Source organism: Trichechus manatus, unplaced genomic scaffold (assembly GCF_000243295.1).
Source record: "Trichechus manatus latirostris isolate Lorelei unplaced genomic scaffold, TriManLat1.0 scaffold00057, whole genome shotgun sequence".
In the NCBI taxonomy this organism is placed as follows: domain Eukaryota; kingdom Metazoa; phylum Chordata; class Mammalia; order Sirenia; family Trichechidae; genus Trichechus; species Trichechus manatus.
This window is the reverse complement of record NW_004443993.1, coordinates 1,861,987-1,884,877: the sequence shown is the minus strand read 5'-3', so window position 1 is coordinate 1,884,877 and position 22,891 is coordinate 1,861,987. Positions and strand designations below refer to the sequence as shown.

General features: G+C 57.3%; 3 protein-coding genes across 3 annotated transcripts; all 3 read right to left on the bottom strand.

The window, feature by feature from the left end:
- Window positions 1-37: 37 nt before the first annotated feature.
- Window positions 38-3,051, bottom strand: ZGLP1 (zinc finger GATA like protein 1). The gene is made up of 4 exons (XM_012556083.1): window positions 2,912-3,051; window positions 1,931-2,245; window positions 604-689; window positions 38-267 (listed from the first exon to the last, which is right to left on the bottom strand). The coding sequence occupies exons 1-4, from the start codon at window positions 3,049-3,051 to the stop codon at window positions 38-40; spliced, it is 771 nt and encodes a 256-aa protein (XP_012411537.1).
- Window positions 3,052-3,540: 489 nt separating this feature from the next.
- FDX2 (ferredoxin 2) lies at window positions 3,541-7,838 on the bottom strand. The gene is made up of 5 exons (XM_004378360.2): window positions 7,694-7,838; window positions 7,554-7,608; window positions 7,239-7,345; window positions 4,154-4,241; window positions 3,541-3,944 (listed from the first exon to the last, which is right to left on the bottom strand). The coding sequence occupies exons 1-5, from the start codon at window positions 7,836-7,838 to the stop codon at window positions 3,788-3,790; spliced, it is 552 nt and encodes a 183-aa protein (XP_004378417.1). The 3' UTR covers window positions 3,541-3,787.
- Window positions 7,839-8,627: 789 nt separating this feature from the next.
- RAVER1 (ribonucleoprotein, PTB binding 1) lies at window positions 8,628-22,725 on the bottom strand. Its single transcript, XM_004378359.2, has 13 exons — window positions 22,451-22,725; window positions 20,804-20,870; window positions 18,052-18,521; window positions 14,146-14,337; window positions 13,834-13,963; window positions 13,388-13,482; window positions 12,362-12,449; window positions 11,890-12,101; window positions 11,485-11,793; window positions 10,609-10,683; window positions 9,983-10,114; window positions 9,533-9,616; window positions 8,628-9,444 (listed from the first exon to the last, which is right to left on the bottom strand). Exons 1-13 carry the CDS (start codon window positions 22,712-22,714, stop codon window positions 9,298-9,300), a joined length of 2,265 nt encoding a protein of 754 aa, XP_004378416.1. The 5' UTR covers window positions 22,715-22,725; the 3' UTR covers window positions 8,628-9,297.
- Window positions 22,726-22,891: the final 166 nt, after the last annotated feature.

Sequence of the window (22,891 nt, the reverse complement as noted above, 5' to 3'; positions counted from 1 at the left end):
TTCTTGTACCTGGGTGGGGGGTACAAGAAACCACCATTCAGGATGCAGCGGGGGCCCAGAAACCACCACAAGGAAGCCACTTTTCCCCCAACAGGCAGGTGTTTTTCCTTCCCACTACCCTATGCTGGCTAAGCATGGGCTGATCTGGGGACCCCCTCCTGCATTCTGAGGACCTGATACCACAGGCATTGCAGAGTGGGGTTCCATCCTCAGCATCTCTCCAGAGTGGAGTCCTCTGGGTCCTACAGGAAGCACAGCGCCGGGGCCCTGGAGGGGCAGAGGTCAAAAGGAGGGAGTCAGAGGCCAAGAGTCTGGGTTCAGGAAGCTAGGATAGTATGGGTCAGCTTGGGGGTCGTCTTTATGGAGGCCCTACTTGACTCCGGGCCAGCCCTGGGGGTTGCTGGATCCAAAGCAGAGGAAAACTCAAGCAGGGAGACAGATGGCAAAGCCTCGGCAGAGGAGGAAGCTGGGGGTGGGGGTGACTCCTCCTGGATAGGTCTAAATGGGGAAGTGGGGATGGGGAAGTGAGGGGCAGGGCAAAGAGAGGGAGGACAAGAAAATGGTCCCCCAAATATTTATAGCTCTCAGGACCCCAGGACTCACCCAGAGCCACGCTGCCTCCCCGGTCGGCCTCAGGACCCCTGGCAGGGCCTGCAGGGGGTCCCTGAGCACGGCTGCTGCAGGCCAGGCTGGGGGTAGACAAGGCATCAGCATTGGGGGCTCTTTGCTCTGCCCCAGGACAGCACCCAAAATAAAGATTTTCTATCAAGGTATCAAGGAGCCCTGGTGGTGCAGTGCTTAAGTGCTTGGCTGCTAACCAAAAGGTCGGCGGTTTGAACCCACCAGCTGTTCCTTGGTAGAAAGATGTGGCAGTCTGCTTCCGTAAAGATTACAGCCTTGGAAATCCTATGGGGCAGTTCTACTCTGTTCTATAGGGTCGCTAATGAGTTTTTTTAAATCAAGGTATCAAGCAGCCCCCGAAGAGGCATCTGATGTCTCAAAGGCTGCACTTTGCCTTCTCATTAACCCCAAACCCACTGCAGAGCCGATTCGGACTCATGACAACCCCATGTGTTACAGAGTAGAACTGCTTCATTGGGTTTTCTTGGCTGTAATCTTTACGGAAGCAGATCCCCAGGCCTTTCCTTTGCAGTGTGGCTGGGTGAGTTTGAACGGCTAACCTTTAAGTTAGTAGTCAAACACAGACTGTTTGTATCACCCAGGGACCTTTAGTAAAATAATAATCATTATTATTATTTTAAGAGGCAGTAAGCCTGGGCCAGCCTGCCAAGTTCACATCCTAATTCTCCCATGTCCTCCCTCTGGGACCCTGGATAAATTATTACAACCCCTGTGCCTCAGTTTCCTTATCTGTAAAATGCGCTTCACAAGGCTTCAAAGAATCCATTCACATAAAATGCTACCTGTTACCTCTTATTACTACTGCTGTTGTTATTGATAAATGGTAGCTTATTATCATCATCAAGGAGCCCTGGTGGCACAGTGGTTAAGCACTAGGCTGCTAACCAAAAGGTCGGCAGTTTGAACCCACCAGCCACTCCGCGGTAGAAAGATGCGGCAGTCTGCTTCTGTAAAGACTACAGCCTTGGAAATCCTATGCGGCAGTTCTACTCTGTTCTGTAGAGTCGCTGTGAGTCAGAATCGATCATAGACAGGGCTTGACAGGTGATGTGGCTAGCTCAGGAAGCAGCGGGGCTGGCACTCAAACACCAGCCTGAGGTCACACCCAGTGAGACTGGGCAGTGGCGCCCTCTCTGGGCCTCAGCTTGCCCTTCTATAACGTGGGGGCATGTGGGAGACCTGGGGTGGATGACTGGAAGCACCTGCCCCTGTACCTCTGCTTGCCGCCCTCCCGCACCGATGTTATTATTACCTTCATAAGAGCACCCTCGCCTGGGGCAGCCCCTACCTGTAGCTGTGGATGATCTGTAGGCTGGAATCTGGCTTTATCTGAAACTTCAGGGTCACCCCCTCAAACCCAGGATCCACCTTCTCAGTGCCCCGGAGGGGGTTCGGCTGCTTCCTGGGCCTCCTCTGGGACAGGACCGAGGGGGCTAGGGAAGTCCTGGGTGACCCCTGGGTGCCGCACTGCTGGCTGATTGGAGTCGGCATGTTCTTGGTGTCCCTGGCCAGGGACCCCAGAGCCATTGGCTCCCAGCAGGACCTCCCTGCCTGGAAGAAGCGCAGGGCGGCGACCGAGGCCTGGTGCACAGGCAAGGTGGACCTGAGTACAAGGGCAGTGTGGTCACCCCCTTCCCTGGGCGAGCCCTGGGTGAGCCCCAGGGGTCCCGCGGGTCTGGGTTCCAAGCTGTGCCCTGCCCCCTGCTAGCTGTGTGCCTTCGGGCAGGTTTACACCCTGCCTGGGGCTCAGAACCCTAGCACTGGATTGTTTGAAGATTTAAAAATTGCAAGATAATCGCAAACCCAGTGTGCCTACTATGCGCGAGGCACTGTTCTCAGCCTCCACGTGGATTACTTAATCCAAACAGCAACCCAGTGAGGCAAGGACCAGCCCCATCTGACAGAGGAGGAAACCCAGGCCCAGGCAGGCCCACAGCTGCTGGGTGATGGGTCAGAATTCCAACCCCAGCCGCAGGCTGCTGGGTCTAGGAACAGTGTCCTATTGTTATTATGATTTTTATTATTATCATTATTATTGGGTTACCCTCCACAACCCCTGGGTGACCCCTGGGTGGTGCCTGTAAGCATCTGAGAGACATGGAGTGGGCGGGGAGCTTGCATGGCCTCTGACCCCCACATGACCCCAAGTGACTCCTTTGTAAGTCCCAGTAACTAACATTGTGACCCCTGGGTAACCCCAGGACCACTTGACCTCTGAGCCAGTTGAAGGGGAGGGCGGGGTTGGGGGAAGGGGCCGCTCCTCACGCACCTGCATCCGCATCCGGGGGTCATTGGCTCCACTGGCTCCCGCTTGGAGAGGGGTGTAGGGGGCAGTTCCGGCTCCAGACGGGGTGGCGCCAGCAGCTCTCGCAGCAGCATAGAGAAGTCTGGGGATGGCTGGGCCTCCATGGCGCCCGGCCGGAGCCCTGCCGTCCCTAATACTCGCCTCACCCCGCCCGGCCGTGCCCACCCAATGAGCCCCACCTGGGAGGGGCAGGCGCTCTGGCAGGAGGTGCAATGAGTCCCACCTGGGTGGATGGGGCCTGCAGGGTGGGGACGCTTCTGGTAGGGGGCGCTGATCACCAGCTTCCAGGCCCTCGCTCTGGGCCAGCCAAGGCGCCAGTCCCTGCTCTGGATCTCCTATATCTCCTACATACCCCTCTGGCCACGGGCTCCCGTGACCCCTCCGAATCCCTCCGCGTCTACAGGGGCGGGGCGTTGCCACGCTGACCCACGTGGGCCCTTCCCGCTGGCGGGCCGTCTCCCCAGGAACTCGACTCCAGGCCTCAGCTCCCTAGCGGCCATCATCACTGCTTGAGAGAGAGTTGGGGCCACGGAAGACACCAACGACCCAAGGACTGCCCCCAAAGGACACTCAGAGGATGGAAGTCTGTGAGAGAGTTTTATTGTGGCTCCAATTAGATTCCACCTCATCCACATCCCCTTCTCTGAGATCTTGGGGAAGCCACCTTGGTAGGGGGCCTGTCCCCACCAGAGCCTACCCTGGGTCTCTCTTAAGCAGGGTCTTTGGCCTCCACGGTCCTTCTATCGTCACACGGCCCGTCCTTGCTCTAGGCTGGCAGCGGGACTCTTCCTCAGTCCTGGCCCAGGGGCCATAGTGTCCAGTACGGTGCCGCTGCCCATGTCAGTGGGGCTTGGGGACATGGCCGTCCACATAGAAGTTCCTGGTGATCTTGGGCAGGGTGAATTCAGCCCCCTCTAGCTCGGGCGTCAGCAGGATCTGGCAGCCCAGCCGGGAGTTCTCCTGGAGGAGGGGGGCCATGTCCAGCATGTCGTCCTCCCTGGGGCAAGGAGGGCAGCGTTAGCTGTGGGCACACTGCCCGGCTGGGGAGGAGGGCAGGCAGGGAGAAGCTGGAGGTGAGGAGAGAGGTGGGGCTGCCCTGCCCCTGCTGCCCAGACAGGCCTCTGCACAGCCAGGATCCAGAGGCCCCCTGCCACGCCTTGAAGGAGGGAGCCCCAGGGGCTGCCTGGCGCCTCCAGCCCTGCTCACCTCTCATCAGGTTCAGGCAGAAGATCCAGGTGGTCCTCGCTCACGTACACATGGCAGGTGGAGCAAGCCAGGGAGGCTTCACAGGCCCCTGGGGGTAGTGAGTGAGGGGGCGTTACTGAGGGGTGGTCACTGCAGTGGGTCGGGCAGGTGCCGTCAGGGAGGGTGGAAAGGAGAAGCCCTGCGTTTCAGCACCTCCCATCTCCTTCCTGGGCCTGCATACCCACTGTGTGTGTGCTACACGCTGTCATTTACTCAACCAGCCCTTCCCTTTTACAAAGGGGTGCCTGGGACATCCGATTTCCCAAGGACTTCCCAGTAGGCCAAGGACCTGGCTGGGTACAGGGAACCATTCTGAGCGTGGACTTGACCTCAGTGTAGCTGGAAGGGGAAAGGTCAGGCAGGTTCCCTTCAGCCTTTGAGCCCTTGCTGTAACCCTATCCCTGTTCAGGTCCCCCTGCTGCTCCTGAAGGAGGGACCAGCTCAGTCATCGGTGGGGGAGGGGTCAGGGACTAAGGATTGAAATCTACATAACCCAAAGTTTTCTGCTTTTTCCTGAAACTCTGCCCTACTGATGACCACTTTGCCCTTGGACACACTCCCAATCCTCTGATCATCGAGAACTGTGCTTGCGGATAATGTCGCTCCTGGCTTAAAACCCTCCAAAAGGTTTCTGCACCCAAGATACAGTCTAGACTCCTCCCTACTCACCCCCTTTGCTCACTCCACTCCAACCACACTGGCCTTGCTGCACCTCTAGCACACCAAGCTCATCCCTACTTCAGGGCCTTTGCACTTACTGTTCCTTTGGCCTTGGAATGCTCTTATCTCCACTCTTTCCACAGATCCTTCTTGTCTTTGGGGACTCAACTGTCCCCCAATTCTTGCTCCTCTCCCTCTCATTATCTCTTTTTAATTTTTGTACAGCATTTATCACATATGAAGGAAACATCATGATCTCTGGGTTTACCTGTTCCCCGCAGGCCTGCCCTACTCTCTCTGTTCCCAGCACTGAGCCTGGCAAGCCACAGATGCTCAAGAAACATTTGTCATGAGTGAACAGGAGCATACTAAGCTCTCCCTGCTCTTCTCCTCCCTCTTCCAGACATGGTCCTACAATGAGGGTGGAGTCAGCAGCACCTCCCTGTTTGCCTTCAAATGCTCCCACTGGGGTGCTGTGTCTAATCTGCCCATCCTCCGAGTCTCCTGGGAACAAAATGTCTGGGCCTTGAAACTCCAAGTAATACCCAGGCATCTCTTTTGAGGCCGTTTCCCACCTTAGTAGCATCCCCATCACACAACATCGAAATGATCTAGTCATACGATAATCACAGCTATTCACTGCATGCTAACCACGTGCATGAGACCTGTTTAATCCTCCCAGCAACCCAGTGAGACAGGAACTAAATTATCTCATTTTATAAATGAGGAAACGGAGGCCCAGAGAAGCTAAGTACCTTGCCGAGGGCCACCAGCTGGTAAAAGGCAAAATCCCAACACAGGCATTTGCCTTTAAGACTTGTCTTCCAACTTCTGTCCTGGACTGCCAGCCAAGGCTCTTGACTTCTCAGAGATAAGGAGCTGGTCTAGAGGCTGGCTGGATTCCAGAACAGAACTCGAGGGAGGCCTGCCCTGATGCGCCCCTCCATACACACGCCCCACATCTCTAGTGATTAAATCAGGTTCCCACCACCTAATGGACAAACCCTGTACATTTTCCTTCAGACCACTCTTCCCAGTTGCTCATGATACAAAGTTTACTCATAGGATCATTGGATTATGGTCCCTATTAGGTTGAAATTGGTGAGAGATGACAGGGGTCTTATCTGTCTTGTACACTGCTGTCTCCCTGGCACCCAGCACAGAGCCTGGCACACAGTAGGTGTTCAAAATTCAGAGAAGGGCAGAACAGATTAGTTATTAAAATGGGATGGGTCTGAATCTAGTTTTGCCACTTACTTGACCTTGGACCAGGTCTACTTAACCTGGGGCTCAGTTTCCTAATCTATAAAATGGGGATAACACTCTTCTCTACTACAGAGTTGTCATAAAGATTTAATCAGTATCTATTAACATGCTTAAAGTAGTATCTGCTGTTATTTCTTCAACAAATACTGATTTAACACCTGTTACATTCAATTTGGGAGTTGATTCTGATCGCATGTAATAGAGTAGAACTGCCTCATAGGGTTTTTTTTGGCTGTACTCTTAACAGGAGCAGATCACCGTGTCTTTCTCCCACAGAGCCGCTGGGTAGGTTCAAACTGACAACCTTGCCGTTAGCAGGTGAGTGCTTAACCATTGGTTTAACAGTGGTTAAAGTACTCGGCTGCTAACCAAAAGGTTGGTGGTTGGAACTCACTAGCTGCTCCACAGGAGGAAGATGTGATAGTCTGCTTCCATAAAGATTACCGCCTTGGAAACCCTATGGGGCACTTCTACTCTGTCCTAGAGGGTCACTATGAGTTGGAATCAACTCAACTGCAACAGATTTTGTTTTTTTATGTTCAGATACCAATGACAGGCAACAGATAAGTGGCAAATGGGGTCTCTGCTTCTTGTCATGGGATGGATGAAAAAGAAGCCAGCAAAACAGTGGCAAGTGCTGTGAGAACAACAAAACATACTAACATGATAGAGTGACTGGGACATGGGAGCTTTAGCTAAGGGGGATGGGATTGTCAAGATGACATTTATACTGAGACCTGCAGGATGAGCAGGAGCCAGATATGGTGGGAAAGCACTTCAGGCAGAGGGAACAGCAAGTGCAAAAGCCCTGAGGCAGGAATGAGCTTGGCTGTTGGCAAAACAGCACAGAGGCCAGTGTGGCTAGAACAGAGGGAGGAAGGGAGAAGAAAACATAAGCTCCGGGAGAGCCAGACTTTTAGCCTCTGGTAAATGCTCAATAAGTGCTGAGCAAATGAAGGTTAGGAACTGGGCTGGGGTTGAGGCCATGGTGAGTTTGGATTTTAGTCCGTGTTTGGTAGGAAGCCATTGGAAGGTTAAGCAGTGGAAATACGTAGTTTGATTTTCGGTTTTTTAAATGAATGAATAAAGGCCACCCTAATTCTCTGAGCCGGGCTCCCACCTTCCAGGTCCACCCCATGGCGCTGGGCCAGGTGGAGAACATTGTCCCCGACTCTGCCGCTCACCGGGATCCGTTGGCCTGACCGGTCTACGAACACCACGTTCACCCTGGGGACAGACGGGGGGTGCGGATGCCGAACTGGGGCATGGGCCCAGGATCCGGTGGAATCTAGGGTTAGGGAGTCGGGGTTGGGGTTTGATGATCAGGAAAATTGGGCGGGGCCGAAGGGGGGCTCCGGAGATGAGGCGGTGGGACACGGTGGGAAACGGAGGAACCTCGCGGGATGAGGACTGGGGGGCTTGCCCCCGCACTCACACGTCCCCAGGCCGCTCGGAGTCGCCGGCTTCCTCCTCCCCGGCTGGGCGCGAGCCTGGAAAACAGTTGGGTGAGCAGCTGCGCCGAGTCCTGCCGGCGGCCGATGGGTTAACGCTGCCCACCCGGCGTACCCTGGGTACCTGTCGCTCGGAATTTCCTAGCTGTCGCCGGCGTCGCCGCCTCCCCAGCCCCCGAAAAGCCCCCAGGTCTGCTCCACCAGGCTCCTCTGGCCGCTCGCAGGAAAACCCCGGCATTCACGCCGCCCCGGGCCACGGAGGCGGCCATGACAGGCGTCACGTGACCCGATGACTAGGCATGCGCCTAGCAGAAGTGTGCGCAGCGGTTCTGTAATGATCCGAGTATAAGCGCAGTTTGCTTGAGGTGTGCTGCGGCATGCCCATGTGGACACTACCTGGGCTGCGAGGGTGGGAGGATGTGGGGCAAGTCGGGAAGGCGCGGGTTAAGTCGGGCCCGCGGAGGCCTGTGGGTTATCCCAGAGGCTATCCCTCCCACCCAGGCCCACTGCCCCAAAAACCAGCCAGCCTTGCTTTCTTTAAAACCATTTACTTACAAACTTTAATTCAGCAAAGGTCTGTGTGGGACTAGGGAGAGGACATCCCCTGGAGTGGAGATAGGCTGGAGTCTGGGGAGGGAAGCTAGTGGCCTGGCTGGCCAGGGGCGGGGCCTAGGGTCACCTCTGGCAGACAGGTCCTGCTTGTGGGCAGGAGCAAGCGTGTCTGCATGGAGTTGGTGATTTGGGGCACTGGGCCAAAGGGAGGCCAGCTCCGCGTGATCTGGCCTGGGATGGAGAGACAGTTCGTCTTCAGAATGGGGCGGACAGCAGAGGCTCAGTGGGCTGGGTACAATGTTCAACACTCACAGACAGCAGGGGACTGGCTTTAGCTGGCAGAGAAAGCCCAGCTCTGCCGTAGGCCTGGGCAGAAAGGTGAGGGTGGGTGTGCCAAGACCAAGGTTCTGACCTCCTCCTGTCCCAAGGGCAGGCACCCTGGGCAGAGAGGCCCAATCCCCAGGCCAGAGCAGTTTGGTCCTGAGCCAAGCTCCAGAGCTTGGCGTCTGAAAGGCTCTGGCTTGCGGGGCCTGGGGCCTGGCTTTAAGGCATCAGAAGGCAAGGGAACTGTGGCAGGGACTCAGGGACCCAGGGCTGGGGTGCAGGCCAGAGTTGGCAGGCAGGGGCAGGAAAGGACCTTGCCTGCAGTAGACACAGGGAAAAGAGAAAAGGACCATTCAAACCAAAAAGTGTGGACCAGAGGCCCAGTCATGGTGGGCCTTGAAGAAATCAGAGCTGGGGTTCTGGATTGTTTAAAAAAAACATTAAAAATTAGAAAAGAAAACAAAAGTCAATTGTCAAAGTTAAAAAAGGGAGCAGTCTCTGATCTTCACGGGAGGTCAGGGAGACGACCTCCAAGGCACTCGACAGGCCGAGACACAGGAGCAACGAAGCAGAAGACTCCCAGAGGTGGACACGGGCGGAGCACAGGAGACGGCAGAGGGTAGACAACGCAGGCTGGGGCCCTCTCTCTTTAAGGCTGCAGGGTTTCGGCGCCCAGAGCAGGCCAGAGGTGCAGAGTGGCCCCCAGACTCCCCCACACTCCCTGGGCTCCGGCTAGTTGGTCAGAAAAGTCTTTCCAACATTCTTCTATTACCAAAAGAAAAACAAAACAAAACACCAGAAAATCCCAAAGCGACTCGGTGCAGGCCCTTGAGCATCTCTGGTGCTGGCCTCTTAGAAAATCCGCTTCCTCTTCAGGTAGGAGTCCGCGTAGTGGCCACCAAGGCCCTGGGAGTGCTGGCCCACGTAGCTGCCTTCCGGGCTGGGCTCAGGCGAGGGCAGCAGGTGGGCAAAGCTGCGTTTCTGGCCACCCAGTGGGGTCTGGAGACAGAGGGCAGGGGGTGGTGGGTCAGGGGCCATCCAGGGGCCCAGTTCCCCAGCCCTGCAGGCCCCTGTCCCCTGCCCGTACCTTCAGCAGGTGGCTGTGGCCATTGGGCCCGGGGCTTAGGCCCAGGAGCCCTTCTCCGGAGCCCAGCGGAGAGGAGCCAACCGCCTGAGAGAAATGGAGAGAGACAGGAGAGTCAGTCCAGAGAAAGCAGCCCCTAGGGCAGAGGTGAGGGGTTTCAGGTTCAAACCTTGCCTCTGCCACTTAGTAGCTAGGAGACCTATAGCACAGGCTCAGTTTCCTCATCTGTCAGCTAGGGCCAATACCACCCACATACTGGGCTGTTGGGGGAGGAAGTGATGGGAAGCCCAGCAGGCTGGGCAGGAGTAGTGCTTGACACGCAGGCGCCGGAACAAGGACAGCCTACTTCACCTCAGCCTTGGCCTAGGCACCAAGGGTTCCCAGAGGCCTGGAGGCAGGGACTTGCATCCTGGCTGTCCCTAGGGGCCTGTCCTGGCTAGGGAGGCTCCTCACCTTGCTGAGGTGGCTCTGCTTGAGGCCAGCCTGCAGGCCGCTGGCGAAGTAGGAAGTGGGTGAGCCCGAATAGAAGTGAGAGAGGGGCCCCCCGCCACTCCGGTCACCGAAGCCACTAGGTGGGGGGGACATCTGCAGACAGGGGGTGAGTTGGTGAGGTAGACCGTTGCAATACTGGACCCCAAGAAATCATGACTCCCACTGTCCACACCCTCGTGTGGATCCCCCTAAACAACTGTGACTGGCTTTGGCCAACGGGACAGCAGCAAGATGCTGCAAGCAGAGGCCTGAATGAAGCCTGTGCACTGGGCCTCCCCTCTTCCTCGGGGAACCCTGGGACCACCAGCACGTGAATGGGCACAGGCTCCATGTGGAACAGAGATATACTATCCTAGCAGAGGCCCCCGTCATCAGCCTGCCAACTGCCAGCCATGCAGGTGAGGCCATCGGGGACCATTAGTCCCAGCCAAGTGGCCAGGTGACTATAAAGAACCACTTGCCACCCTGCAGAACAGTGAGAACTAACAAGATGTTTGTTGTTTTAAGTTACTATTAGAGGGCCGGTTTGTTCTGTAGCAGCAGCTGACTGATACACCCAGAGGAGGGGTGGCCACGGCAGCCCTTACCTTGAGTCGGCTGGGTCCATGGGGCCCTAGGGCAGGCTCCCGGGGGTGTGAGAAGAGCCGCCGAGGTCCCATGTCCTGAATGAAAGTGGGAGAAGCACGGTGGGTTGGGGTCTGCACCCACCTCCCCCTAGGCTGAACTCCAAGGCCCAGCTGCCATCAGGGATGCCCGCCCCCTCCTCTTGAGGCCCAGCAGAGGCAAAGTCTAACACGTGGGGGCAAACTCGGCCTGCAGGGGCCACGAGAGCGTGGCACAGGCAGAATGAGACAGGACGTGTGCCTGTCCAAGAAAGTGCTACACCTGGGCCCAGCAAGGGCTGCCGTGAAGAAGCGTAGCCCCACTGGGCCAGGTGTAAGAGCTTTGCAAGGCAAACTGGGAAAACCTGGGTTGTGTAAACTCATAATTTTTATATATTGGCATTTATTTCAGTTTAAAAAAAAAACCTAACATAAGTGGCCTGTGGGTGGCCAGTTTACAAATTCCAGCCTAGAGGAGGCCGGAACCAGGGACAGAGACAGAAACTAAAGAAAGGAGAGATGGACAGAGAGGCAGACAGGATGCTGAGCCCTGCCTCTAGGGAGAACGAGACATGGCCTAAAGCCTCTTGAGAGAGAAAGACAGACAACAGATTTAGGGGCTGAGCTGCAGGGATAGACAGAGAGACATAAAACAGGACCTGGGGTGGTCTCCATGGACAGACAAACAGATTTAAGGGCAGGGACTGTGTCCAGCATGTTCCCACTGTCTCCCTGGCCTGGGACCTGGCACAGTCAGTAGAGAAGAAATATCAATTTGGAAAATGAATTGCTGTCAGGGGACAAAAGGCCACAGCAGCTGGCCCCTCACGGATGGCTGGCCGCAGGGCACCGGGTACTTACCGAGGGGTAGTCAAAGCCGTAGCTGTCAGGTAGCCCTGGCTCAGGGGGCAGGCGGGCGCTGGTGAGGGGGCTGAGCAGGCGGGACTTGAGCTGGAAGGCTTTGCTGCCGCCGCCACCTCCACCGCTGCCGCCTCCAGGGGCTGGGGGGGGAGGCAGGGGGCCCTCAGCTGGGCGGCGGCTCCTCCCAGCGCCCCCCCAGCCCCGGGCCTCCTTACCCGCCAGGTTGCTGGCCGGGAGTAGGCTGTGTAGGTTCAGGTAAGGATTCAGGGGGATCCGGAAGTCCTTAGGGGGCTCCCCCAGCAGCGAGACCTGTGGTGGGAGGGCTGTATTTGCAAGGGCCCCCGGCAGAGTGCAGTGTGCAGAGCAGGGGGCTGACATGGCTCTGGGCGCAGGGTGGGGCCTTACCCCAGGGGGCGTTGGCAGAGGCCCACTGTCTTTCTGAAGGCCTCTGAGGCCAGTGCCTCGGAGCCCCGTGGGGGCGGGGGGTGGAGTGAGCTGGGCTGCTGGGGGGCCCAGGCCCATGGCCTCCCGGTCACTTCCAGAGGGGCCAAGCAGTGGCGGCAGCAGGGGTGGCGGCTTCCCTCTCCGGGGTGGCAGCTCCGGGGGCAGGCCCCCCCCTACACAGAGAAGGAGGGGTAAGCAGCCCAGCCAAGCAGGATCCCTCTCCCTGGAGCCCTGGGGCCTCCACGTGGACCAGGGCCTAGTGGACAAGGGGCTGGACGCTGAGCACCACTTGACAGACGAGGACATAGCCCCAGAGAGGTGAGGCCACTTGCCCAAGGCCACCCAGCTGGGAACAGACACTCCCAGTGAGGAAATGGGCTTGGGAAGGGGATGCAGGGTGGTGCCAGGAGAGAGACAGTGGGGTCTGCATTACCTGCAGACAGCTCTCCAAGGAGGGGGTTGGCCGGCTGGGCTCCAGGCTGGAGGGGGCCCAGGGGAGAGTCTCCCAGGATGCCAGGCTTCTAGGGACAGAGCACAATCAGCTGGGGACAGGGATGCCAACTGCCTAGCATGCCTAGCCTCCAGCCCACAGCCACTCAGACAGACAGGCAGTGGCCCCACTCACCACCCATCCATTCAGACAAGGGCTGCCGAGGGCCTACTGCACAGCCACTGGAAGCAAGGACGAAAAATATTCACAGCATGTCAGCGTCTGTCACTCTACATTGTCTACCACTGTCAGATACACACACAGTGACACTCTTAGCCATACAAGGACGCCCATACACAACCTCATACCTTTGTCAGTTACAATCAGACACACCCATGTCACTGACTTTGCCAGCGGACCAAGCCAGACGTACGTGTGTGTGTGTGTGTGTCTGTATGTCTGTGTGTGTCTGTGTGTGTGTCTGTGTGTGTGTGTGTGTGTGTGTGTGTAGGGCATGGGGTGGGAGCAAGAAGCTACTCTACTCCCCTTTGGGGTCTGGGCTTTCTTCCTAAGACCACTCCTTCACAAGAAATGCAGAGAATAGGGGTGGTGGGTACAAGCTGGTGTCTGGCAGCGGGTCTCCCAGCCCCATACCTGGTTTCTGGTTGTAAGGGGGTGTGTCTAGGTCCCCTGATCCTGTCCTGGCAATCCAGGCCAGAAGCCCTCTTGGGAGGTGGGAAAGGGAACCCCTACATGAGGGGCAGAGAGGGGAAGAGTCCTGGGCTTGTGTGGGCAGAAGTGACTCGGAAGTAACTTCCTGAGTCCTGAGCACCAGTGATAGGCCAGGTCCCGTACTGGGTACCAAGGACACACTCAGACATCAAACAGTCCGCCGACACGAACCACTACCAGTTGTGAGTAGGGTTTCACAAGCAAAGTCAGGGGCTGCAGGAGTGTATAGTGGGGACGAGCTCTGGGGAAGGAGCCCGGGTGGCGTGGGTAGGCGGGCAGCCTGGCCTGGGGCGTTACCTTCTGACCCTGGGACTGCAGGGCCAGCTGCAGCAGCGCCGTGGACAGGGCTGGCCCGTTCAGCAGTGGCATGGCTGGGGGAGCGCCTAGGAGGCCTGGGGGAGACACAGAGAAGTGGGCAGCAGTCCCTGAATGGGCAGGGACCCTCCCCATGAAACACAGCCCGAGCCTGTTGACAGAGCAGGAAACTGAAGCTGAGAGGACAACTGAGGAACCGAAGGGAAAGGTCTGGGAAGGGCAGAGTCCACCAGGGTGGGGCAGCCCCTCTTTCCACCCTCCCACCTAGCTGTAGGTGCTCTGCTTCTCTGGGAGGGGGCTTGGGCCCCAGCAGGCACCTGACTCCCTCTAGTGACCGCCACTCTCCTCGTCTGTCTCCCCCTCATCACTCAGAGCTCAGATGGGAAAGCTGGGGGTCCCACCCGCCCCCCGACATGTGTGCCCCTTACCCTGCTTGCCCCCTGCATTGCTGTGGAGCAGGGGGTTCAGCAGCAGCTGGAGGGAAGCAGATGGCCCCAGGTTGTTGAGCAGTTGCAGGATGTTGGGCTCAGGGAGGAGCCCCTTGCCCCGATTGAGGGCCTGAGGGGAGCAGGCAGGGGGGCAGCTCAGAGCCTGGCCCAGGCAGGGGCCTTGCCTCACCCTCCCATGCCCAGAGCCCTGCTGCTGTCCGCCGGGGGCCTTGACTTCTTGAGGTACAAGGGCCTGGCCCACTGCTGGCTGGTGCCCACCCGCCCTGGGCACCCTCCCCTCCGCACACTCACTGTGGCCTGGGCAGCGATGAGCGCAGCCAGCATGCTGCGGCCAGGGGGCCCAGGGGCGCAGAAGGAGACACGCAGGTGGCTGCCCCCCAGGGCCAGCCCATCAGCCCGCTGCTGAGCCTCCTCGGCCATCTCCGCTGTCTCGTACTCCAGCACGGCGAAGCCCTTCAGCTGCCCGTCCTGGCCGTACGCCAGCTTGGGGGGGAGGCAGAGGTGAGTGCTCAGTGGCAGCAACAACCACCAACTGACAGCCTCACATGAAGTGACAATGGCGACCAGGACGTGGATCCTAACCATGACAGCGACCCCAGAGAGGGGACTCGGCACCACCACTGTCCTGAGCCCTGCACCAGCATTAGCTCATCTAATCTCAACCACCCTGTAAGGCTGCATCCTGCCCATTTTCCAGAGGAGGGAACTGAGGCACAGAGAGGTTCAAGTGCCCAAGGTCACTCCATTGGTGAGGGCAGAGCTGCAGCCTGCCTCACATGGGTCAACTCCTCTGGCCTCACATCAATGCCAAGGAGGAACTGCGACTGGGATTCCGGAGCTCACCAAGGCACACCGGAGCGCCACCTCCTCACATGGCACGGCGGGAAGAGGACGGGCTGGTGAGGAAGAGGCAGGCGGCTCAGAAGTGCCACCAGTCAGAAGTTCAGGCCAAGGACACTGTAACAGGGCTGGAAAGGACACAGCCTGGGGGTGAGACTGGCTGGGGGAGGGGAAGGTCACATGGCCAGTGCTATGCGCAGCATGGAGGTGTGACGGCCAGGTCAAGGAGGCCCCTCCACCCTCCGCAGCTGCACTTCAGGCCCACGGCCCTGATGCTGGAACCCTGGAGCCAGGTGTCTTCCGGGAATTGAGGAGTTTTTGGAGGTAGAAGACTAGAACGCTGCATACACTGTACACTATGTATCCCCCAGTAGGGTCTGGGGCAGCTCGCTGTAAACCAAACCCACGGATAGTTCAGAGCAAGGCGCAAAGACAAAGGCCATATATAGCCCCACGTTGGCTCCGGTCAGGTTTTGCCACCAAGCGAGCCTGCCACAAACTCAGGGAACAAGTCTCTGAGTTTCAGGGCATTTGGATGCTGGAACTACAGTGGGGCTGCACCCAGGGGAGCAGACACTGTGAGGGCACCCAGCCGCAGCCTCACCTGGCACTGAGTGGCTGCCCTGTGTGGCTGGCCTTGTTTTTCTGCATCACGGAGGGGGCACTGTCAGCACCCCCACTTCACAGACAAGGAGACTGAAGCTCAGAGAGGGTTAGTCCTTTGCCCAGGCCAGAGAAGGAGCTGGGACCAGATGTGGCCAGGCTGACGCCAGGACCACGCTCCTTCTGAGACACACCCACGTGGGTCCTGAGAGATACGCAGACGGCTTAGGCGTGCTTTGGGACCAACACAGATGTCCATCAGTAGAGGCCTCGCGGAGTCCCCGGGTGGTGCAAAAAGTTAAGTGCTCAGCTGCTAATTGAAAGGTTGGCGTTTCGGGTTCATCCAGAGGCCCCTCAGAAGAAAAGCTTGGTGATCTACTTCTGAAAAATCAGTCTTTGGAGCACAGCTCTGCTCTGACACACACGGGTCACCATGAGTTGGAACTGACTTGATGGCAACTGACAACTGATAGGGGCCCAGCACAGAACCCACAACATAGAAACTGCACAGCCGGAAAAGAACAAGGAAGCGCTTATATCCAAACATGGAAAGATCCCCAAGACAAATCAAGTGGGGAAAATCAAACCAAACCAGGTACAGTACTATTGGGGTTGAGAAAAGGGGAAGGGAAACATCCACCTATTCGTTTGAAATGCGTGATCACATCTCCGGAGACACATGCTGTGTGAGCAGTGGCTGCTGGAGGAGGTGCTGGGGGCCAGAAGGGAGCCTAAACCACTGGCCCTTCTGAATTTGGAAATGTGAGTGAACCGCCCATTTACAAAAACCAATAAAATGGAAAAAGCTTTTTAATGATGCCCAAGGTCTTGTGGGGCATCCCTGGGTGGCACAAATGGTTAAACATTGGGCTACTAACCGAAAGGTTGGTGGTGTTTGTGTCCCCCCAGAGGCATTTCAGAAGAAAGGCCTGGCAATCTACTTCTGAAAAATCAGCCGTTGAAAACACTATGGAGCACAGCTCTACTCTGACACACGTGGGGTTGCCATGAATTGGAATCAACTGGACAGCAACTGGTGTTTTTGTTTTAAAGTCACGGGCTCCCTTTAGTGAGCATGTCACCTCTGGCCAGGCCCTGCGCCAAGGCCCCGCCACACGTCTTCTCACAACCATGTCCCTCTTACAGATGGTCAGAGACGTGAGGAGGACGACTAAGGCCACCCAGACCCTGAACAGGGCAACCGAGGTTCCAGCTTCCACCTGTCTGACTCCCAAACCCATCCCCTGTTCAACCAAGATGCCTAGAGTGACTGTAAGCTCCTCGGAGGTGGGTGCCTCAACGCCCGGTACTCTGCAGGCACTCAATAAGTGAAGAAATGAATGAGCAGTCATTCACGACAGCCCAGTCACCAAGTACTGCTAACCCCATGTAGAGATGGGGAAACCGAGGCTTAGAGAGAAGAACCTGTCAGTTGGCCATGACCCTGACATCCTCAACCACTTCATGAAAGGGTGTGGGTGCTGAACCCCTTCACCTTCTGTCTGGAGCCCTGTACAGGGCCTGGAGCACAGGGCTTGTGCAACATGGGGGAGCAGGATGAATGAATGACGACTGAGCAAGGAGAGGGGCCCTACAGGTACCCGATCCCAGGCCACAGTGCCGGAATCTGAGCCCAGGATCGCCCAGTCCAAGCCTGTGCCCTGGCCTCTCTGGGCTCTGGAGGCAGGCTGCAGTGTCCTGATCCCAGTTCTGCTGTGCTCTGGCTGTGTGACCCTGGGCCCCTCACTTGACCCCTCTGTGCCTCAGTGTCCCCACCTGGAAAATGGGGATACCTGCCTCTCTGGGCTAAAATGAGTCCAGGTGATGTGGCACACAATCAGGGCTGCGGAGCATCCGTCATGGGGATCTGAGAGTGAGACCATCTGGGGAGCAGGCCTAATCTCACCCTGCAGTGCCTGTCACACACACATAGAAAAAACCAGTTGCTGTCGACTTGACTCCAACTCATGTCGACCCTGACTCATGCCAACCCCATGTGTGTCAGGGTGGAACTGTGCTTCATAGGGTTTTCAATGACGGATGTTTCAGAAGTAGATACTACGCCTTTCTTCTGAGGTGCCTCTGGGTGGACTTGAACCACCAACCTTTCAGTTAGTAGTTAACCATTTTCACAAAAGTGCCTGACAAATGTGACTTAAACAAACAAGTGACTGTTCTGCCAACCCAATATGTGACTGTTGAAAAGGGTATTGAAGAAGAGCACACAGAGAAGGGGAACTAAGAGTCAGAAGGCAAAGGGACTTACTCAGGGTCATGGAGCAGGGCTGGGATCTGGCCAAGGCCAGCCTGTCTGACTCCAAGCCCAACTTCCTAACCTCAAGGACTAGTGGAGCAGCCTCCTCAACGCCTGGCCCGGGGGCTGGAGCCCAGGAGGCTCCAAGAAGCATCTGATGAGGGCATGAGTGAATGACTGGGCAAGCCTCACAACTAGCGATTATAAAGCTGCCTTGCCTGAGTTCTACAGGGGAGATTGAGGCCAGTGAGGTTAAGTGAGTCGCCTGAGGTCGTGCAGGAATTTGAACCCTGGCCATCTGGCTCGCCCCTAAGGTGCTCGCTCACCCACCACACCAAGCAATTTCTCTAACGGAACCACGTTTCAAAGTCCCATCGCCCCGGCTTTACTGACAAGGGCTCTAGGAGGTCAGAGCAGGTGAGGGACTCCCAGCAGCCCTTTCAGGTGCTCTAGACCTGGCACTGCCTCCCACAACCCCTCGTACTGGGCACAGGGCTCACCTGGCAGAAGGTGGGTGTGTGGACCGCCGAGAGTGCCCTGCGCAGGGCATCCACGTCACTGAAGCCAGGTGGCAGGTGATCAACACAGAGGCAGCGGGAGTGCAGTAGGGCAGGCGTCAGCTGCCCGGCGTCCGTCCAGTGCACGTAGAGGGTGCGCGGGCCCAGTGGCTTGCCCAGCAGGTCTGACTTGGCACGGGCGGCTGAGTCCTTCTTCATGTACTCGGCGAAGCCATAGCCCTTGGAGTGGCCAGTGCGCTCGCTATAGACCAGGAAGCAGCGCTCCAGGCTGCCGAAGGGCCGCACTAGCTCCTCAAACTGCTGCTGCGTGAGGCTGGGGGGCAGGTTGGCCACACAGAGCAGCGCATCCGTGGGCTGCAGCTGCACCGACAGCTCGCGCTCCCGCAGGCAGCTCTGGTGGAAGGCGCTGATGGCTGCCTCGGCCTGCTCCCCGTTCAGCAGCGTCACAAAGGCTGCGGCAGAGGGAGGCTCAGGGTCAGCAGGGGCTCCAAGAGCCCACCCCATCTTCTAAACGACCTCCTGCCCCCATCTCCCCAGCGACCAGGCTGTAGCAACACCCAATCGGAACAGCCACCACCAACTTGCATGACAGGCAAGCCAGAGGTGCTTCCTGGTTTGAGGCCTTACTCCTTGCTCTCATCCTGACCCAGGCTCGAAACCTGCTATGCACAGGCTCTGTCCCAAGCACTCCGAGTATAACTGGGGTGTGTAACTCGGGCACTATGTAGAGCAGTGGTTAAGCAAACACGTGGTCAGTGGAGCCTGGGCTGAAATGCCAGCCCCTGGGTGGCCTTGGGTTTACTCATCTGCCGAATGGAAATAACAGTAGTACCACCCACCTTCCTGAGCTGAATCAATTCAGAGAACAGTGCCAACTGTTATGACTGTTACTGTCACTCCTCACGACCACTGTTTGGCACATCCTCCGCCCAAGGGGAGGAGTCGGGACTCCAACCTCGGCAGTCTGGCTCCAGAACCCTGCTCTACACTGCCTCCCTTGCTGTCTCGCTTCCAGGGAGCCTGCCTCAGCCCTAGCCCTGCTGCCCTTTGGCACTCTGGTTCACTTTCCACCGAGCAGCCACAGGGAGCTTTTCAAAATGACAATCAGATCGTGCCATGCCATCCAGTGGCTTCGACCCTGCACGGCCCGGCCCCACAGCCTCCCTGACCTCCTTTCCCATCTCTCACTGTGGCTCCCATCACGCTGCTCCAGCTATGCTGGCCACTGGCGGGCCTGGACTACACCAGGCACACTCCCACCTCAGGCCTTTATGCCTGCTGTTTCCCGAGGGTGGAACACTGATCCCTACCTCTTCACCTCGGTAACCGCTACCCACCCTTCGGGCCTGACCACAGACATCACTTCCACCATAAGCCTACACTGACTGCTCCTGACTGTTTAGATCCTTGGTCTGTGCTCCCACAGTACTGCATTGCTTTTGGTCCCAATAACCATCTCACCTTCATTTATGGCAGTGTTTGAATACCATTCTTCTCCCCTAACAGATCATCTCTGGTTCACAGCTGTGTCCCCAGTGCCCAGCATACAATAAATTATTTGTTTAAAACCTGTATAAACTAAAGTGTCACTCACCCCTGGATCTCTGATGCCAGGCAGGTACTAGGCGCTCAGCAAATGTTGTTGACCCTCCCAATGTTTACTAAGCACCTACTACGTTCCAGGCACCCACAGCCTTTTAGGCACTTTCATGTGTTTGGCCTCATGACCAACCCAAGCAGATAGGTCTTATGGTCATGGTCAGTTTGCTGGTGGGAAGACTGAGGCTCAGAGAGGGTAAATCACTTGCCTATGGTCACAGTGCAAGGACAGACCAGGACGCAAACCAGATCTGGTTGCCTCCACAGCCCAAGACCTTTCAACCACTACCCTAGCCTGCCTCCTAGCCAGGTAGGTCTCAAGGGGGCACGGGTCCTCAGTTCCTTTCCACCTATGTTACCAATTGGAAACAAAGGCTCTGGAAGGTCTAACTCCCAGCACATGTGGGCATGCACATATCCACTGAGGGCCTCCCACGAGACTGGCCCCTGATCACAAGAACTGGCCCTCAGTGCAGGAGGTAGACAGGTGAGCCAGCATCAACAGCCCGGGGGGTCAGTGCTGTGAGGGGGTGCCGCCTGACCCTGCCTGGGTGGGGCATGGATGGAAGAGAGGACAGTTAAGAGCAGTGGCACAGGGAACAGTCTGGAACTGTGCAGGGACCCTGAAAAGTTGGCGAGGCCGGGACATATCCTCACAGGAGAAGCCTCAGGCAGATTTTCAGGAAAGAGAAGAAGCTCAGGGTTAGGATCAGGTTTGATTAGATATGCAATCAGAAAGGAGCTGGCTGCCTGATGGCGGAGAAGCAGGAGGATGAAATCATGGAGCCAGAGAGGCTAGAGGGAGGATGCCCTCCAGGCAGAAATGGAGGTGGCAGGGATCAGGCGGAAGCCATGGGAGCAAAGCGGTACTGGATTATTCTGGAGAAGACTAGACAGGCTTGGGTGACTCGAGGGAGAGGCATAGGAAGTGGGTGAGCCCGGTGCCCGGGTATCTGGCCGGGCAGCCTGGAAGAGCCATGTCAAGGCTGCTCTAAGATGGGCACCTAGGTGAGGGACAGATTGGGGTGACCTGCTGCACTGGCCTGGGGGGTGGTGTTAGGCCTGGAACTCAGGAGGGGAAAAGCTGGGCCAGGACCTCCCAGCTTCACCCTAACCAAACCCCAGCCCCACAAACCTGTCCCTTTGTATTTGTCCACAAAACAGTACTTGAGCTCATAGTCGCTGAGCAGGTCATGCACTTCCTGTGGAGACAAAAGCCAAAGGACAGGGCGTCACGAGGGGTTGAAGGGAGGGGCAACCCGGTGCCACTTACTAAACATTTACTGGTGTCAATAAGTGTTCTAGCATTTAACATAGAATGGCTATGAAGGCAGTTACCACCCCCATTTTACAAATGAGAAAACTGAGGCTGAGAGCAGCTACTTGCCAAGGCCATTCAGCCAATACGTGGCAGAGCTGGGAATCAGAGCCTGGTTGCAGACTTTTAAGCATGACACCACACTCTTAAGACAGTTAGGTGGATCTGAATTCAAATTCCAGCTCTTAGGAAAATCATTTAACCCATCTAAATCTCAGTTTGCAAGATGTTCTTGACTTTTTCCAACAAGCCTACAAGTTAAGTATTAATAAACCCATTTTGTAGATGAGGACACAGGCACAGAGAGATGAAGGAACTGCTGAAGGTTATGCAGCTGGTCAGGGAAGCAGCAGGAATGCACCCAGGGCTACTCAGGGAGCCCATGCACTTAATAAGCCCACACTCTTTGACTACACGTGCCTCCTGCTGGCACTGGTGGCCCTCTCAAAAGCCAGCTATGGGGACGAAGTGCTGGGGTCTGCCTGTGCCAGACACACAGTGCACCCGCGGGAGAGACAGCGTGTTCCCAGCTGAGAGACAGTGGGCAGTGGAAGGAGGACTGCCTCTGGAAACATGCCAGACCAAGCCTAGCAGAGCCTGCCCAGGTCTGTCACCGAATCACACCCCTCTCAACGACACTCGAGGGGCCCCACTGGACACAGTTCCACCTGTGGTCAGGGGAGGGCCAGTGGCAGGTGTGCTGGTGGGCCCGAGTGCACGGGGGCAGGGAGGAAGTACTCATTCCACGAGGGCAGGGCAAACTGGATGCTATCTCCCTGGGTCCAAAGAGCATCGGGAAGCCCTACCCCTGGTAGGCCCCTAGAGGAGACTCCTGGCTGGAATATTAGCCAAGGGGGGCTCCACAGAACACTGGACCTCCCTATTATGCAGGTCTGTGGGCTGGTGGCAGGAGACTTCCTTTTTCCAAATTAATCCTGAGGGTTTGGGGGAAGGGAGCCCCCAGGGGCTGATACAACTTCCGGATCTATTTCCCAGAGGAGAGCAGAAATACGTGATAGGGAGGGCATACTCCAGAGAAACTTGAAACTTCTAGGGATGAGATCCCACCACCCCGTAGTAGTGGGGGTGGGGCAAAGCACAATCCGTGCAGGGAGCAACTGGCGTCCCGATTTCCACAAGTTCTAGTCTAGCTGCCCATTCACAATCCCCCAACATTGCCCAGGCTGCCCGCCCCCTTCCATTCCCCGCCCCATTCAATCACTTGGTTTCGCCCAAGCCTGTGGTCGCCCCTAGCAACGTCCTCCTGCAGCCCAATGTTGGTTTCTTCCGCCATCGCCACCCCCCACATCCAAAACTTGGTCTCTCCCGACCCCGCGTGGATACCGCGCTTGGACTCTCCCGCCGACGCCCCCCGCACACGCCGAGGTTGGTGGCGCCCAGTTCCCCCCGCGCACGCGTAGAATGGTATTTCCCGCCAGGCTCCCACACCGCGCCCCCCCATACCTGGTTGGTCACGTCCCCCGGGAGGCCTCGGATCAGTATCTTGCGGCGGTTACGGAACTGGCGCTCGGTGTGCTCCAGGCGTTTCCGGATCTCCTCCGGGTCTAGCGGCGGCAGCTCCTCCTCGGGCACCCGGCGCTCCGAAGCATCGCCGGCCTCAGCCTCAGCCTCCGGGCTCAGCGGGGGCCGGTGAGTAACGGACACGTCGGCCGCCATCTTGGTAAACCCGGCGCCTTCTGGGACCAGAGAGCCGGGGCGGAGCGGCATAGAGCGGCAACGAGGGCGCACCCGCCGATTGGCTGGAAGAAGCCCCGCCTCCTTCCAGATTCCCTCAGCTCATTGGCTAAGACCCAGCACGCCTCTCGGATATCTAGCCCCATCCTGACGCCACAGGCTGCGCCCCCTTCCGCGAGTTAAATGCGTCTCTGTCAACAAGCAGTAGCG